Source organism: Hemicordylus capensis, chromosome 1 (genome assembly GCF_027244095.1).
Source record: "Hemicordylus capensis ecotype Gifberg chromosome 1, rHemCap1.1.pri, whole genome shotgun sequence".
NCBI lineage: Eukaryota > Metazoa > Chordata > Lepidosauria > Squamata > Cordylidae > Hemicordylus > Hemicordylus capensis.
Window position 1 is genome coordinate 426,325,577 of NC_069657.1, and position 17,849 is coordinate 426,343,425.

General features: G+C 43.9%; 1 protein-coding gene across 17 annotated transcripts in view; it reads right to left on the bottom strand.

Moving 5' to 3' along the window:
* THADA (THADA armadillo repeat containing) overlaps window positions 1-17,849 on the bottom strand; it is a 239,717-nt gene that overhangs the window by 182,901 nt on the left and 38,967 nt on the right. For 15 of the 17 annotated variants that reach the window (XM_053311591.1, XM_053311582.1, XM_053311611.1 and 12 more), the window contains 3 exons: window positions 6,926-7,072; window positions 4,639-4,796; window positions 2,281-2,390 (listed from right to left, as the gene is read on the bottom strand). In XM_053311591.1, the coding sequence (XP_053167566.1) occupies window positions 2,281-2,390; window positions 4,639-4,796; window positions 6,926-7,072 (415 nt within the window). Of the gene's footprint in view, window positions 1-2,280; window positions 2,391-4,638; window positions 4,797-5,933; window positions 6,026-6,925; window positions 7,073-17,849 lie in introns of those variants that run through there. The other 2 variants (XM_053311716.1, XM_053311600.1) reach the window with 2 other exon arrangements.

Genomic DNA, 17,849 nt, shown 5'->3' on the forward strand with positions numbered 1-17,849 from the left:
TGCAGGGGAGGTTACCTTGCACACATGGTCTCTTCCAGCCCAGTCCCTAGCCAGGAAGCAAGCAAACGGGTTGCCTGGCTCCTGGGAGGCTGGAAGAATCTCTTACCTACTTGGCTGCACTGGCTTCTGCTGCTTGCTCTGAAGCAGAGGAGTGAGTGAATGAGGCTTTTTTAAACAACAGAAGCCTTTAAAAATAATTAATCCAAGCTATAGGACTATAATATAACTCTGCTAACTGAGCAAAGAGGCACCTTTCAAAGTGGCGTTTATACTGCTGCAATAGCACCAGTATAGTTAAGCTGGAGAGTGCTTTCAACATTATACCATTATAAGCCCTGAACATTCTATCCTCTATAATAAAAGCCTTGGTGTCCATCCGTGGACACCCAGGCGTGTGTCCGTACCTCCCTTTGGCGCTGCCAAAGCCAGACGGGTGGGAGACTTTGGGGCCCTTGCCCGGCGAGACCGGCCGCGGCATGGAGGCTGGCAGCGGCGGGAGGGGAAATGACGGTGAGGGGCCTGAACACCGGGAGGAGGAGAACCACAGACCAGGGAGGGCAGCAGAGACAAAAAACAAAACCTAGCGCCCGTTATTATAACGGGCTGAAAAATACTAGTTGCTTATAAAATCAAAACCATTTGTCCGATCTCCCTGGTAACAAGAGACACCTCCCCTGCAAATTTGGTTAGGATCCGTTAGGAAATGGCTTAGATAGAGCAGTTTACGATTTTTCTATTTTGAACAGGGGTTTAAAGGGTTGGCGACATTTTTCAGGCTGAGCAAGTGCTACTTAAATTGTTTTGTGGCCCATTTGCATCTTGTCTGACAGCATGTCAGAAAAGTGCCTTTTGTTTATCCCACTGGGACCCAACACTGTTATTTTACAATTGATCCTCAAAGTTGGGTTTTTAAAAGGCAGCAAAATGCATTTTTAGTGCTAACAGAGTCTGTGCAGTAGCAAGTTTGAGGTTCCAGTACCCACAGCACTACCCACAATAATGGCTGCTGACTTGTTGACCCAACCCATACTGTCCACTGCTCCGTTCCTGCCCATTGCTCCGTTCCGCTGACTCGCTGCCCTGACTCTGCTGCCTGCTGCCCCTCTTCCACCCACCGCTTTCCCTGGCAAGCTGGCATTTCCTGCCGGCTGCCCCAGCCTCCACCCCCAGGGCTCAGATGAGGATGCCATCCGAGCCCTGGGGGCAGGGCAGCTGGCAGGGAACGCTCCCGCTCACCGCTCCGTTCCGGTACACACCCCTCACCCATTCAGGCGCTCACCCCGGTGTTTTTGGTTGGAACATTCGGGCTGTTCTGCATTCTGAGCTTGGAACAGAACACAAAATCCGTTCCGTGCACACCTCTACTGGCTACCCCTTCTAAACTTTAAATTGCATTCATGCTTTTACTTTAAAGGAAAGGAAAGATTGTGCCATCAAGTCAGTGTCGACTCCTGGCGACCACAGAGCCATGTGGTTTCCTTGGCAGAATACAAGAGTGGTTTACCATTGCCTCCTCCCACGCAGGATGAGATGATGCCTTTCAGCACCTTCCTATATCGCTGCTGTCCGATATAGGTGTTTCCTATAGTCCGTGAAACATACCAGCCGGGATTCAAACTGACAGCCTCTTGCTCCCTAGGCAAGTTGCTTCCCCACTGCGCCATTACGTGGCTTACTCTTACTTTACAAAATATGTACTTAGGGCAGATCCACATTTAATGACATGGGATTACCACCATCATACAAAAAGTTTGGCCCTTACTCTTAGAGGTATCCTGCAAGCAATCACTAAAGGACTTGTACAATGCTTTTTCAAATTGTCTTCAGCATGGCTTTGGAAATGTGAGGTGTAGATTTAATTTTAAAATATGCTCAAGATAGAGGGAGAGAAGGGTCGTTTGGATGGCTGCTTCACAATCATGCAATACCTTCCTCCAGGTGGTCATTGACCATAATAAAGATTCATTCATTCATTCGTCCAGGCTTATACTCGGGCTTTGAGAATATTTTGGAAATACTGCAGGACCACTTGATTTGGCTGGCTTTCAGTTACCAGGAAATAAGCATATGGAGGAAGAGGTAGCTTAAGAAGCATTGGGATCCTGGTTAAGGATGATGACATTGTTCTGATGAGGAGTGTTAAAAATTCTGGATGTTAAAGCCAGCCTCAAGGAAAGAGTATGATAGCATCAAGATAATTGATTAATTGGTTAATTCCTGCTTGCAGGTAAGAAAGAGTTTTAAACAGTTTGGTAAGTTAATGACTGCTGGTGCAATTACCTTGAGAGTACTTCAGTAAGCTTTACAAAACCAGCGTATGCTAGCTCAAATGCCCCTCGGTGCCTCGACTTCAGAAGATGATACTTGAAGTATTCCCCAATATCTTGCACCTAGGAAAGTTTTTTTAAAACACACATACAAGTTTATAAACAACTACTTTTAACAGACATTTGAAATATTCTAAACATATCCATAGTGGGCAATCAGCCTGAACCCAGATGCACCTGCTATAAATGGCCTGTGCTGTAATGTTGTGCCTAATTCCAAATCCTTGAACAATAATTCTTAACTTCTTTATCCTACTTAGAGCCACTGATTCATGAGAGCTGCCAAACTTACAAAAACAACAACTGAACAGATGACGCAGTTTAGCAACTGATGCAGAGAAGCTGTGCTGAAAACTGCTACCAGGAATGACTATGGGGAAAGCCTGTATATTTAAGGGTGGGTGTGAATGTGTAGGGGAATGAACCTGGGAGACAGTCCCATAGATTTCAATGGGACTCATATACATTAGTACTATTACTACTACTATTTATATATACATGAAACTGGGCAGGTAACTTCTGCCAACAAATGCAGAGCTGAAATAAAATTATCAACCACCATTTATTTGTTTGCAATCGCTAACAATCAGAATATGGAACTGTTTTCCTGAAGCAGCAACTGAGTGAGAGATAAATTACTGCTTCAGGAAAACGATTGCACAGTCAATATGCAATATTCATCAATAAAGCTATAGTAGCAAAAATAGTCAATAAAAAGAAGAGAGCACACAAACTGCTAAGTAAGAAATTTCTTTAAAATTGCCATTAACAACACAGTCAATATTTATAGCCATGTTTTCATGTGAAGCTCATGGCACAGGCATCAAAAAGGTGAGCATAACTATGAAACCAATTCCTGTTTGACTTGGAAGAGAACAAGGAACTTAATGGTAGAGGTATATTGCTGGTCACTCCTCTATACTCCAGAGCTTTAAAAGAGTACAAGCACAGCTGTCAGCCAGATGAAAACATCTGCTGGAGACTATGTGCAAATAAAAATATTAGCATCATTTCCATGACATTGCACACAGGGCAGCATTAAACAGTTGATCATTAATATACTTTCAAGTCATTTGTTTCAACCTAAAATGCTTCAATGCCTTCGTAGAAGTTTGATTTTTGTTTCCAGACCTCCCCCTACTTCTCCCCATTCTTCCCAAAAATGTTGAAAAAGGTATGCTGTGTATGTCACTCTCTCAGGCTGGAAACTGGTTTGGTTAAAACCATATGGGAAAGGGAAAAGGTCATCAATTAAACACAGAAATCTAATAAATCCAAAATATTTCCAAATGAAATACTTGTGGTAAGCTAATTTCTTGTAAACACTGCAGTCCGTTCTCTTGAACAGTCCCAGATGGTATGCTAGCCTTCGTGGTTGTTTTTAAAAAAATGTTTTTAAAAAGCAGCCCTGAATGAGCATAATTCTGTCATCCAGCCTGTGGGGAACATGATATCCTCAAATCAATCCATGTGTTTGCTGTCCAAAATTACAGGCCATAAAAGCTTTACTAAAATGGCAATTTCATCAGATCTCACCTTGCCATCTGACAAAATGAAAAACATGTAAGTGGAAGTGAGGCTGAAGTCAGTTAAGAGAATTCTAAAGGTTTAATGGATATATGTTTAGCCACCCACCATTAAGAGAGAAGACTCCCCCAAGTATGCATGGTCTGGAAACCAACTGCAGATTACACATAAAAGAGTCCTTTATCAAAAAAACAAAACAACAACAACAAAAAGAGAATATCCTCTCGGGTAACTAGAGTCAATGTCTAGTGTGGTGGTTAGAGTGCTGGAATAGGACTGGGGAGACCTGAGTTCAAATCCCCACTCAGCCAGAAAATTCAATGGGTGATTCTGGGCCAGTCACATGTCTTTCAGCCTAATCTACCTCACAGGGTTGTTGTGATGATAAACAGAACCATGTACACTGCAATAATAATAATAAAATGTACCTTATGAAAAATTCACAATTAGCATTGATATGGTACTATTTAATGCAACAGCACTATCCTCATGTGAAGTCTACGAATCTTCCTGAATATTGTCTCTCTTAAAACAATTTATGGATACCAAATCACAGAGAAGAAAGAACTCCAAATTTAAAGCAAGCATAGCTGCTTTTACTGTGCAGCTCACACTTTTTTAAAAGTATGTCAATAAAACATCAGCATTATTTATACAACACAGACAGGAAAGCTAAAGAACTGTGATGAAGACAAAAAGGACCCCAATAATGTCCTCCAGCACCTTAAGAAAAAGGTTCCTTACACTAAAGATTCCAAAGCACTGAATATTAAATGTTTCATACCTGCTCTACTGTGATCAGTGCATCTGAACAACCTGAAAGATTCTGTAAAGGCAGAAGCTGACACAACTTCCCTAGAAGTAACGATATCTCCTTCATACTTCGCCAACAACATATCAGCACCATTTGAGCTGTTACATCACAGGTCTGTTGTTCTTTACCTTAGAAGTTAAATAAGCAAAGCACAATGTGTAACATTATACAGCCAAGGCTTTAACAACCTACAAGTATTTTTTTTATTATTACTAGCTGCTCCATCCAAAGCTATTTACAAATATCATTTCACAAAAATATTTGCAAATAAAGTATTAGGATAACAGACAACCTACATTCGTTCTTCGGACTCCATCACAGCTTTTAGAAAGCTTGTAAAGACTTGGCTTTTTACACAGGCTTTTACATAATTGTTTTTACTGCTGCTTCTGTATGTTTTTATCTGTTGTATTGTTTTTATGCCTGTTTTTATATTTTTTGCTTGATGTTTTTATTGCCTTTTTATTGTATGTTTTAACTTTTGTAAACCGCCTTGGGGTTTTCTTTTAACGAAAGGCGGTATATAAATGGAAAAATTAATTAATTAATTAATTAATTAATTAATTAATTAACCAAGAGATGAACAGACTGTCCACAGAGTAGGGAATAATAAATTGGAGTCCAATTTGCATGAGCAGAATGCAGCTTGCACAAGGGATCTTTCCCTGTCCCTTCTTCCAAACAACGTTCCCACATCCCCTGAAAAGCCTCTCCTGAGGATCAAAGGACCCTCAGGATGGGATGGATGCAGAGGACATTCCCAGACACCAGACACCTTATAGGAATTGTCAAGGTGAGACAGTGATGCCACTTTATCAGTCATAAAGCACATGGTTTGCATGCAGAAGATCCCAATTTCAACCCTTGGCATCACCAGATAAGATGTTCTTAGGAAGCTTCCACCTGGGGCCCTTTGAGCCATCACCCATCTGACTAGACAATACTGGGATGAATGAACCAATTCAGACAATTCCATGTTCAGGATTTCCTTTTTTCTTTGAACACATTGTCAGTGTTTATGATATTTACAGTCGATTTAGCAATGCACCAACAGAGCTGGTGCCAGATGTGGGTTAGGAGGCTAGGTTTTGGTTGTGTGTTTTTGGTGGTGGTGGGGAGATCATATACTGGTAACATACTTTTGCATATGCATGGAGAGATACAAAAAACAACAACATAAAAACCTGTTTCTACAGGTGAATTGCCCTCGCTGGAAATGGTGACTGTTTCAAATGTAGGAAGCTGACTGGCAACCCTGAACAAACCTCATCTCTCTCCTTCCTTTATAGACTATGGATAAGCGTATACACCAAGAGTCCCTGAGGTTTTGTGCCGAGATCAATTTTCATGTTAAAATCTGGAAAGGATTTTTATTTATTTATTTGCAGATATGGTTATCACTATTACATTAGCAGAAATGCATCCAAAACTAACATGTGAATCATACCTCAACTATGGAAGCTGAAACAGCTTGACTTGGGGGCGTGTGCTGACAAAATATACAAATATGTAGATATTCAGCTAGAGAGTTCTAAATAATCTTCATTTTGGCCAATATAGTTCTTGCTATTAAAATGGATGTACAAACATGAAACCATTGAATCAAGAGGAAATAATAATAATTTTTGAAACTGAATTCAGACCAAACACAAAAAATAAAATCCTCCACTCTCACATTTCCAGAATTTTACATTTTTAAAAGAAATGCAAGCTCTGATCATTCAAGGCTATTTACATATGTGAAATTCAACCACTCCACCTAGTGGTGTTTATCTGAACAACAAAAATAGAAGTATTTTTTTCCCAGAACACAAAAATAGAAAGTAGCCTTTCTGGTCCATTAAATAAAACAGGGTAACCAAAACAAATTTTAGAGCAACATTTACTAACAGTAAACCAAGCTTCCTCTCAGCTCACTGACAGATTGTCACAGTGAGCCCATGACACTTTATTACTGAAGTGAGGCAAAAGTAATGTAACATTATACAATATTCCAATTAAATAAAATAGGTAGCATGGTTTTACCCTCATGTATCATAAACCCTGAAATAAAGAAATGTTTTTAAAAAGTGGCAAGACAACAGCAGAGAGTAGATTTTCTTGATGGTGCATCAGGTGGCACAACTGAAAAGGCCAGCCTTGCCTTTTATGGATAAAAGCTGTGAAATTTTTAATTTTTAAAAAAGTTCTGACTTCAGAGCAACCTGTAACACCCAAAACTCCCTCCCTTACACACACAGATTTCATTCCAAATCACCTCTATTTTCAGGGCAAATGTGTTCAGCTGACTCCTTCACACAGTCTATCCTGCAGTGTTCTTTCAACAATTTCACTTCTGAGAAATAATTATTTGTATCACATGGCTGTATCTCGCACAGAATCAACTGCAAACGCTCCGAAGTGTCTATGGGGAAACAGAAGGTTGTCTTGAAACACAAGTATTTTCCAGACAAGAAGCAACTCTCAGTACTGTTTCACTGAGTGAATTTCTCTTCACTTTCACATCAGTCATCATGAGGTAGCAGAAAAACAGGTTGCTCACCTGTAACAGATGATCCTCGAGTAATCCATGAGTATTAATCCCCTGCTAACTGGGCAAAGAGGCACCTTTTAATGTGGTGATTCTCTTTATTGAGCAAGGGGAGAGTAACTGGCCCTATCCACCTCCAGCACAGTACTTCCAGTGACTGTTGCTGGTGTGTGTCCTATGTTTCTTTTTAGATTGTGAGCCCTTTGGGGATGGGGAGCCATCTTATTTATGTATTATTTCTCTGTGTAAACCGCCCTGAGCCATTTTTGGAAGGGCAGTATAGAAATCAAATTATTATTAATAATAATAATAATAATAATATTCACACTGATGGGTGATACGCCTGCAGAGCAACCATTTGATAAGAACTTAACAGCTCCGCACAATGCTAACGTGTGACCCCTTGTGTGGCCATCTCTCTTGCACAGCCGTCAGAATTTGGCAACTGGAGCATCACCCTCCTCAATTTCTAAATGACTGCTGTACTCGTCTGAATTCAGATCCTGAAAAGGTGAGAGTAAGAAGACATTATAGGCACAAATCTGCTGTGGGGATGGAGGGTGGGATGTGTGGATACTCATGGATCACTCTCAAGGTTATCAACTGTTACAGGTAAGCAACCTGTTTATCCTTGATGTGATCCAGTGTATTAACACAGATGAGAGATTTGTAAGCTTACCACTCAGTGAGGGGTTTAGGTTTTACATCAGAACTTGTTTTAGTAACCTCTGCCAAAGCATCTGCTACAGAACGTAGGTCCAATGCATAGTGTTTCATGCATAGTTGTTCAGAGGACCATGTCACAACCTTGCATATCTGCGCTATACTGACACCTGATAAACTACCGTAGTAACTGATGCTCCCACTGCCCTAGTTCAATGCATTTTTAGTCCAAATTGCATACAGGTATCCAGGTTTTGACATATACGCTTCCTCTATTGCCAGTACTATCCATCTGGATAGACACTGTTTTGTTATCTTTTTACCTTTCATTGTATCTTGATCAGAAATGAACAAAATTTTGTCTACCCTGATAGCTTCTGTACTCTCTGGGTAAAAAGCAAACACCCTTTTGACATCTAGAAAATTGATTTTCTTTTCCAAAGACATCTTCGGATTCTGAAAAAATACTGGTAAGATTATGTCTCGATTTAAGTGAAACAGTAGTCTGATGTCATTTCTGTGAGACAGTCTGAGTAGTAACAGATACCATACATTGTCCCCTATTTTCTTTTCTATAATCCCTCCCTTCTTGGGATGACTTGTATGAGGGACAATATTTCTTACTAGTATTTTTAAGCCCGTTATATTAACGGGCGCTAGCTTTCCCCCCCCTTTCTTACTTCTTCGTCTCTCTTGCCCCTTTTTTTTTCTTGTTTTGCTCTTCCTTCTCCCTTATTTAGTTTTTACATACTTATGAGGCTATTTTTTGAGTAAATAATATTCTTTATTTGTGCCATATGGTCTCTCTATTATGTGAAGTTTTTTTTTCCCTTCAAGTTTCATAAATTTGTGTTGGGCCTTGGAATTAGTTACGTCATGGTTCAACTACAATTTACATGGTGATTTTTTTTGTCCCTTTTGTTTTTTCCACCTTTTTCAAGGCTTATTTTTAAAATAACTTTATCTTATTGATGAGCAAGCAGTACTCTAAGCAGTGCATCTCCCCTCAACGTCTTTTTGTCTGTTTTTCTGGCCAGCAGTCGTGGAGGGGTAAGGAGTGGGTGCTTTGTAATTTCTCCTGTACTCGCGATCTGAGGTGATTTCTGGTGGCAACCCCTAATGCACTGAGGACAAAACTCAAAGGAGGGTGGGGAGGGGTAGAGAAAAGGCTTCCCTTAACACTCACACAAAGCGATTTTCTAGCAGTTTGGAGAGAGAGCCAGCATTTGAAGCAGACGTGTGCGCAGCACTCAACAGGGAGGGAAGGAGGTGATCACCAGATTCTCTTCCTCCGTGCGGGGCTATCGCTCTGCTGAGGAGAGGATGGAAGTGGGGCTGGGAGCCTCTCACTTCCCTCAAACCCAAGGATGAGTTGAGCAGAAGCCAAGGGACAGCCCCGCCCCCTTTCCTGCACGGGACAACCATGCGCTCCCAGCTTTGGCTGTCGCTGCCTGTGGCTGCTGTACCTGCTTGGAGAGACCACGCCAGGTGCTGTTTTCTCCTCTTGCAGGTTTTACCCCAGTAGCAGGCTCGGACTGGCTTACCAGGCAGCAGAGCAAACTCCTGGTGCCCCCGGCCCCCACGTATGGTCTCTCTTGCCCCCTTTTCCCCTCCGCCCTTGGCTGTGGGCGGGGAGTTCTTCCTGCTCCAGTTTAGAACGGAAGGGGGGGGCGGGCAGCGCCTGTGGCCGCTGCTGTTGTCTGTGTTTTTATTTTTTATATAGTGTTGGCTCCTGGGTGGCTGGGCGGGCGGGGGGCGTTGGATCTGGCTCTGTGTGTCGTGCTTCATGTCACTTTTTGTGTTGGGCATCGTGCGGCTGGTTCCCGGAAATTGCTGCCCATTGTAGTTCTTGTTGCTGTTCTCCTTGTTCTGCCGTTCCGGGGCCGCCGCCGCTGTTTCTTCTCTCCCCGCGTCCGGACTGAGTGCTGCCCCCGCCGCCCATAGTGCCGCCCGCCCCCTCCAACTCTCCCTTCCTTGAGGCCGGTCCGGACCCTATGCCGCCGCCTCTGCTATCCTTGTGGCCCTCTCGCCGTGGCGGCGGCTGCCGCCATCAGGGCCAGTCGCCCCGCCGGGCCTCGCCAGCACTCTTTTCCCGTTGGCGGCGGCCTGGTCCAACATGGTCACCCTTCTCTGGGTGGCCATATCTTTTTGGGCCGATATGGGCATGCGCTCCGCGCATGCCCAGAATGGCCCAAAAAGACACGGGCAGCACGGCCGCACGCTGAAGGGTTTTATGGTATAGGATATCCCAATATATATATCAGCTTATTACTAGATCCATACCCATGTTGTTGGTTCAGAATTGTAAAGGCTCTTGCTGTCCATTTGTATTTCTCCAATTTTTCCAAGGTCTCATCAGTTTCTGAGCTGAACAGATCTTCTCCCTCAAACAGAAGATCTTCTCCTTTCTCCCTTGTCCATCCATGCCAATGTCTTAGATTCATAATCAACATGTTTAATAGTACTTATTTGCTGACGTGTCACCTGCTGACATTTGCTGCAACTCTTTAAAAAAATGTTCATGTCCTCAGAAACTGTAGGCATATATTCTTGAAATTGTTCACATATGGCATGATGATAGCATGTCTTGCAGGTCACATAATTAGCTATACATATTGCCAAAGTGGATGTGGAGTAAAATCTGCAGCCCATGCCATCCAGTTTTTCCCTTCTTTATCCAGAGGTGCAGAATGTTTTCTGTTTGATTTCGAGAAAGAGATACAATCCACCACCAAGGAATTTGGATGTTTAAACAGGTATACACAATTGTCCTCCTGTATTTCATACATATTCTCCATTTTTCTTGTCAGTGCTACTGATGATGGCTTTTGCCAAGCCTGCTTCAATGCCTGTTGCAAAGTTGGCAGCATTGGCAATGATGCTGATAGAGCTGTATTTGAGGACGTTACAAAATCATAAGTGAGGTCTTGGCTAGATTCTACTGTCTGTTTTAAATCCAGCCCAAGAATCTTTGCCATATCTAAAATAAAAGTTATGCGGATGGTGATAACTCTCTTTATAACCAATTCACCTGGTGATGGTTCTGAGGGATTTTCTGTTGTTACCGATCCCCCCCCCCCGACTCAAAAGTAGCTTCTTCTCTTCTGAAGAGAGGTTATCCTCCTTCTCTTTTTCCAGACTTATCACAGGCTGTTGCATGTTTTGTGGTTGCAGTCCCTTGCCATCCAAAACTATTTGTGAGCTGATGGCAATCCCTTGTGGGTTTTCTGGTGATGGTAAGGTATTTCCCTGCAAATGCGCATTTCTCTCTAACAGTTTCTCTGAGCTCGCAGCAGTACATGTTATTAGCTCATTTGGTCTGGACAAAGTATGTGTAGGAAAATGTCTTACTTCAAGTGAACATAAGAACAGCCCTGCTGGATCACGCCCAAGGCCCATCTAGTCCAGCATCCTGTTTCACACAGTGGCCCACCAGATGCCGCTGGAAGCCACAGGCAGGAGTTGAGGGCATGCCCTCTCTCCTGCTGTTACTCCCCTACAACTGGTACTCAGAGGCATCCTGCCTTTGAGGATGGAGGTGGCCCACAGCCCTCTGACTAGTAGCCATTGATAGACCTCTCCTCCATGAAGTTATCCAAACCCCAATTAAAGCCATCCAGGTTGTTGGCTGTCACCACATCTTGTGGCAGAGAATTCCACAAGTGGATTATGCGTTGTGTGAAAAAGTACTTCCATTTGTTGGTCCTAGATTTCCCGGCAATCAATTTCATGGGATGACACCTGGTTCCAGTGTTACGGGAGAGGGAGAAGAATTTCTCTCTATTCACCTTCTCCACACCATGCATGATTTTATAGACCTCTATCATGTCTCCCCGTAGTTGTCTTTTTTCTAAACTAAAAAGCCCCAGGTGTTGTAGCTTTGCCTCATAAGAAAGGTGCTCTAGGCCCCTGATCATCTTGGTTGCCCTCTTCAACCAAGTGGCCTTCTGAAAACTGTCTCCTGTGGTACCCCCACCTCAGAAGCATTAAAAAATCTGCATGTGTGTTGTTGCTCATATCTTAAATATTGTGGCATATACTCAACTGCATAGCGCCTTATAGGAGAGTCCTTGAATCTAATAGACTGTGCCTTATGATAGCAAATGTTATCCCCTCTTGGAGAGGTACGCCAAGAGGTTGATGATGGTCTTGATGAAGTATGCTGTTTATACTTCCATTGCTTTCTATATTCGTCTTGTCTCCAGGAATAATCTCAATCAATATCCTCATATCTAGAATATCTGTGTGTCATTGCAGACATTGATGGTGTCCTAGGTATTGCTATATCATCTTCCATCACCCCCTGACATGAATGTGAAGGAGAAAGCATATAACTTGTATACATCTCATGAGATTCAGCAGCAGTAGTCATAGGCAATGCAGTGTATCCTGACAATGTATTTGGTGGGAATACATAGACACCTCTTGTTCCCCATTTGATGCTGTGACTTGTCTCAAAAAGCTTAAAGACAGCATAGTTTCTGCTGTCGATATCAAGGCAACACTTGTTGCTATTAATAGTGGCGCTGGAACTGTTGTAGTTAGTTAGTGATCCTGGGACTTCTCCTCCTTTCGATATCAAAGTCCCTGTCGATGTCGAAGCTGACATATCTGCCTTCTTAGCTCTGAAGACATGGAATTAGCAGACTGTGCAGGAGGAATGGAGTTCGCTGGTAGTGGCTGAGCTTCACTTCCTTTCCCTTTCTCATCCCAAGGCTGTAGACATTTCTTTTTAGGTTTATTTGGAGGTAATGTCTTTTCTTTGACATTATCTTCTTTTTCTTTTTCTCAGCTGCCAGTGTCAACCCCGGACACTGTGTCAGCAGAGTAAGCTTAGCAATGAATAGCTCACGGTCAGTATCAACACTCTGCTTGCTGTCGACACTGACTGAGTCATCGATGGTGCTGTCTCGTAAGTTATGGAATCTCCAGAGTTGACTGCTTTTGTCCCTCCTGTGTCTGCTGGGGGTGTGGTGTAGAACAGGGTTAAACTGGTGCCAACCTTGACATCACAGGGGCAGGTCTTAGTGCTCATATATAAAGGGCATTTTTCAACCCTAACTCCCTGTTTTTTCCAGACAAATTGCACAGGAGCTGAGCCTCTGATCTTCCCCCAAGCAATGAAGACAGAGACCATGGCGGTCAGATGATGGAAGTTTTGGTCTGCAGTGAACATACTGCTTAAACATTTTCCTCTCAGTAATGAAAATGAAAGCTGTTACTCATAAGTAGTAACGTAAGTAGATTGGTCAGAAACTCCAAAACCAAAACTGACTCTCTCTCTCACTCACTTTAGGGTCCCAGTTTAAACCAGGAGCCTTTCCCTTCCAATGAAGTGAGTGCAGTGGTCAGAAAGAAACTGAGGACGACACTCTCAATGCCAAATACTAATGGCCACACAAGAGCGCGATGGGCATAGCATGAGCATCGTGTGGAGCTATACAAGTTCTTCTGGAGTGGTTACTATGCAGACACAGCACAAATCAGTGTGACTACACTGGATCATGTGAAGGATCATTGATTCAGTCCTGTACCTAGTACATGATCCTTGGCCCTCAATAGCCTTGTCATTACTGCACCTTCCCATACTTTCACCACTGTAGGAGAGCAGAAGAATGGTTGTGCACTTGCAGGGAGTCTTCAGCTTACCTGCAGTGAGGGCTTCTCCCACAGTGAAGAACACACAGAAGGGGAGGAGGGAGCCATTTTTGCTTCTCTCAGTTCACTGCAAAAGTCCTTTGCAAGAATACATTCCCAAGGGCCTTGCAATCCTCAGGGACATAGTCCTGAAAGCAGATAGGTCTTTTGCAGTGAGGGGAGAAAAGTGAAATTCGCTCTACACGCACACACACACTCAGCTGTGGGAGAAGCCCTCACCATAGGTACACTGAAGCCTCTTTACAAGCATGCAGGTACTTCTGCCCACTTACTGCTGCACAGCATGTTGGCCAGTAAATTTGTTTAACAGCACTGGTACACATCCTTCCCACACAGCACAGTTTGCAGAGCTAAAGTATAAGAAATGAGTTATCAAAATATAAATAAATAAGAGACCTCTCTGATCTAAGGAGGCTACAGTATAAATTTAGAGAACAGGGAAGGCAACAGAGGTAGAGGAGAATAAGAAAGGAAAGAGAAAATATGGTTGCCCATATATTATCAGAACTCACACATACACACACACAAGCCAGGAAGCATACCTCATAGTTTGAGGTTTAACATCTTTGAAGTTTAAAAACTGCAGCTCATTTCCAAAACTTGAAGCATGAATAGGGCATTTATTATAACTTGTTTGCATGCCTTAGCAATTAACACTTCTCAGTGCTGCTCAATTCAAAACAAATATTTGACAATTAAGGTACTTCTTCATAGGCAGGGAAAAAAGAACTGATATTATACATGCAGATTGAGTTCCCATGCAGATTATCAGACTAACTCGGGTCACAGTAGCCTTTATCATCATCTGAATGTGTGGCAACCTATCTTGAACCAACTTCCCCTAATGTGAACAACCAAATAATTTATGACTGGAGATGTGAAAGCAGGCTGTAGAGGAATACACACACCATCCTTTCCGTTCAAGAACTACAGAGCTGTGTCTTGACCAATGGTTCACTGTGACTTTGCCTTCCATTTTGACTCCCACAAACAGTTATACCAGGGTCATGAGTTAAAATCTCAATATTCCCTCTGAAGTCAAAGGGTTTGGCAAGCAAATCATTACTAGGAAAGGGGGAAACTGAAAGTAATTTGCCCTGACTTCTGTTGTTACAACTCCTCTGAAAGTAGAAAAAGATTATTCTCCCTCTCTCTAATCCATTTGGAAAAATTGACTGGCAAATGCATATGGACTACTACCCAGTTTCTTGACAATTATCCATTCCACTCAAGATGTGAAGCAGCAAGGAGATGGTGGAGTCAGGGCAGTGGCTGCATCAAGTGGACAATTTGGATTTCTTTATTCACTCGTTATGGTCAACACTCGTACCATGAGTATACAGTGTACACAAGTACAGAACTGTACACAAGTAGTTATTACATTAGAAGTAAAATTGTGAAACATTTGTTGATTCCACTTCAGGGGAGGGACAGAGGTTTTTATGTTGCTTATCTTCTCGCCAGATACGACAAAGAAGTAACAATAAGTATAGACAAATACCTTGTTGCTGTTACTATTAGTAGAAGACAAATGCTAGAGCTGAATCAATAGTATAAATTGTAAGGGGCCAAGGCGGATATTTTATGTCACTATTTTTATTTTTGTAATTGTATTCGTTGGTTATTGTATTATAGTCTATAGACTAATAAAGGCATATTGATGATGATGAAGTAGTTATTCACATATTATGTTGAGCGTAGGTACAGCAATCAACCTCCTATCTATACCATGCATTTGAAGGGCCTGTATCCACGTTCACTTTTAAAATAAACACAAGTACAGTCATTCACACAAACACATTTATGAGTATATAGACATCTGTAAACTTGTACAGCCTAATGTCTGAATTGGGCTTATGTGGCTTTGTAAAGCAACAAGCTTTAAAGTAACAGAAAGTCCCCTAGCCCACAGACCTGGAGTTTGATGGAAGAAATAAGGAAGAGAATGGGCAGATAGTGCCTTCTCAAATGTGTCCTGAATTGCAGCTAGTCTCTAGCCTTTTGCTGGGGAGTGGCACTACCGCCTCACTCCATATTTGGGAGGCACGAGGGTTTTTCCCGCTGGCCAAGTCCAGGAAGGGGCTCTACAGGTCTGATTTCCTAAAACCAAGATCTGGGGAAGTTGATAATGGTGTCTGACAAGCGTCTAGTAATTGCTGAATAATCTTATAATCAGTTTGGAGTTTTTCCATAAAATTCCTTGTACTAAACTTTCAGCAAAGGAGTGTTCATAGACAGTTTTGATTAGGCATTTTGGGTCTAATTTTGTAAAGAAGACAGCTCTGCGAGTGAATGCATTTTATGAATGTTTGCTTGGTTATTCACCTCCCATTGTTGGCTTTACCGTTAAACTGGAGTTTCACTTATCCCAAATGAACCTCTCACAGCAGCAGTCACAATTACAAAAGAATAAAAGCATTCCGAGAAGTTAATGATCTTTGACTAGAAACAGTCAAGCGGATTCTTTATGTTCAGTTTTAAAACTTCCCACTCACCCAGATTATTAATATGAACTCTGTGCCATGCCTTTCACTTGTAATACGGCTGGCACAATAAAGGCCCTTTTAATGGACGGGATATTGCATTGTGTTATACACAAATGTACGGCGCTACCATCAATCTCTGCTGAGGTTAGGAACACTGGTAGTGTTACCACTCTGTGATCTGCACTTTGAGGAGCCCTTTCATTTTTGAAAGTGCATGAATTATATCCATTAACTAAGATTAGGTTTATTAAACTGCTTTTGATGGCTTCCCTTTAATTTACTTCTACCCTTTTCGATTGTTTCATTTATATTATTAATTGAATTGTATATTTATTGCATTTATATTTATATAGGCCTGAAAAAGCAGAAAGCTTTAAAAAAAAAAAGTGGCTATCTGGAGTGAAGGCAGGAGAATGAACTGAACCATCCCATAGGGATCTTTTAAGGATTTCCTTCATTTGAACCATCCTGCCTTCTGAAGCATGTGGGTGACGATAACCCACAATGAATAACCTCCTATACCAGCAGAGAATCTATCTATATATATATTTCTCCTGGGTGTGCCCAGGAGAAATGCGTCCCGGCAGCCCAGCTGATTGGCTGGGCTGCAGGGGCGCCTGATTGGTCCTGGCGGCACAACCCAGGAGAACCAGCGGGCCAGGAGTGTGGGCGGCCATGGTGGCCGCGGAGCCGAGGTGGCGGGCCCGGCTGGGCGAGGCGGCAGCGGGCCCAGGCGGAGCCGAGCCGGCGGCTTGCGGGCCCGGCCCAGCCGCAGAGGGAAGGCAGCGGGCCATGCGGCAGCGGCGGGCCCGGCCCAGCTGCGGGGAGGCCAGAGGCGGCGGCGGGCCGGGCGCGGGGAGGCCAGAGGCGGCGGCGGCGGGCCCGCTTGAGGCACAGATGCTCTGTGCCCGGGCCCACTAGTGTGTGTGTGTGTGTGTGTATATATATATATATATATATATATATATATATATATATATATATATATAGGCAAGCCATCTGATTGGCTGGGGCACAGGCCAATGGCGGTGTCAGGCCGGCCTGTTGGCCCTGGGACTGGCTGGTACTGGGAGGCAAGAGGCGGCTGCGGAGGGCAGCGGCAGGCCGCCGAACCGGTATTCAGCCCCGGCTGCAGGGGCGAGGTGGCAGTGTGCCCAGTTGTGGCAGCGGGCCGGCCCGCTGGAAATGGCCGGCACTGGGAGGCAAGCGGCGGGCCGCGGAGCTGGTTCTAGGCCCTGCAGCGGGCCAGCGGAACCGGCTGCAGAGGCGAGGTGGCGGGCCGGCCACGGAGACACCCGTGGAGCCAAGGCACTTGTGGGAGGTCGGGGCAGGAGGGAACCGGGCGGTGGAACTTCCCTGTTTGCCGCCCGGGAGGAGGAACGGTGATGGCAGGGGCCTTTTTGGCTGTCCGCCACCCGGTAAGGAGGGCCTAACCTGTGGCAGCGGAGGTAAGGTACTAAGTGCAGGGAAGGGAGGGGAGAGGCGAGGGCAAGAGAGAATTGGGTGGGAGGGGGAGGGAGGGCAGGAGAGAATTGGGTGGGAGGGAGGGCAGGAGAGAATTGGGTGGGAGGGGGAGGGAGGGCAGGAGAGTGGGGTGGGAGGGGGAGAGGGGCAAGAGAGTGGGGCAGGAGGGAGGGAGGGAGAGTGGGGCAGGAGGGGGGAGGGGGCAGGAGGGAGGGAGGAACAGCCGGCCCCAAAGAGCGCACAGATGCTCTGTGCGGGTCGGCTAGTAACCTGTTAATTTTGGTTTATAATCTGAGCAGCCTCTAAGGCCTCCCTTATGGGTTTCTCAGATGCAGAAGTTAAGAATATTGGGCGTTGGCATTCTAAAGTTTTTACACATT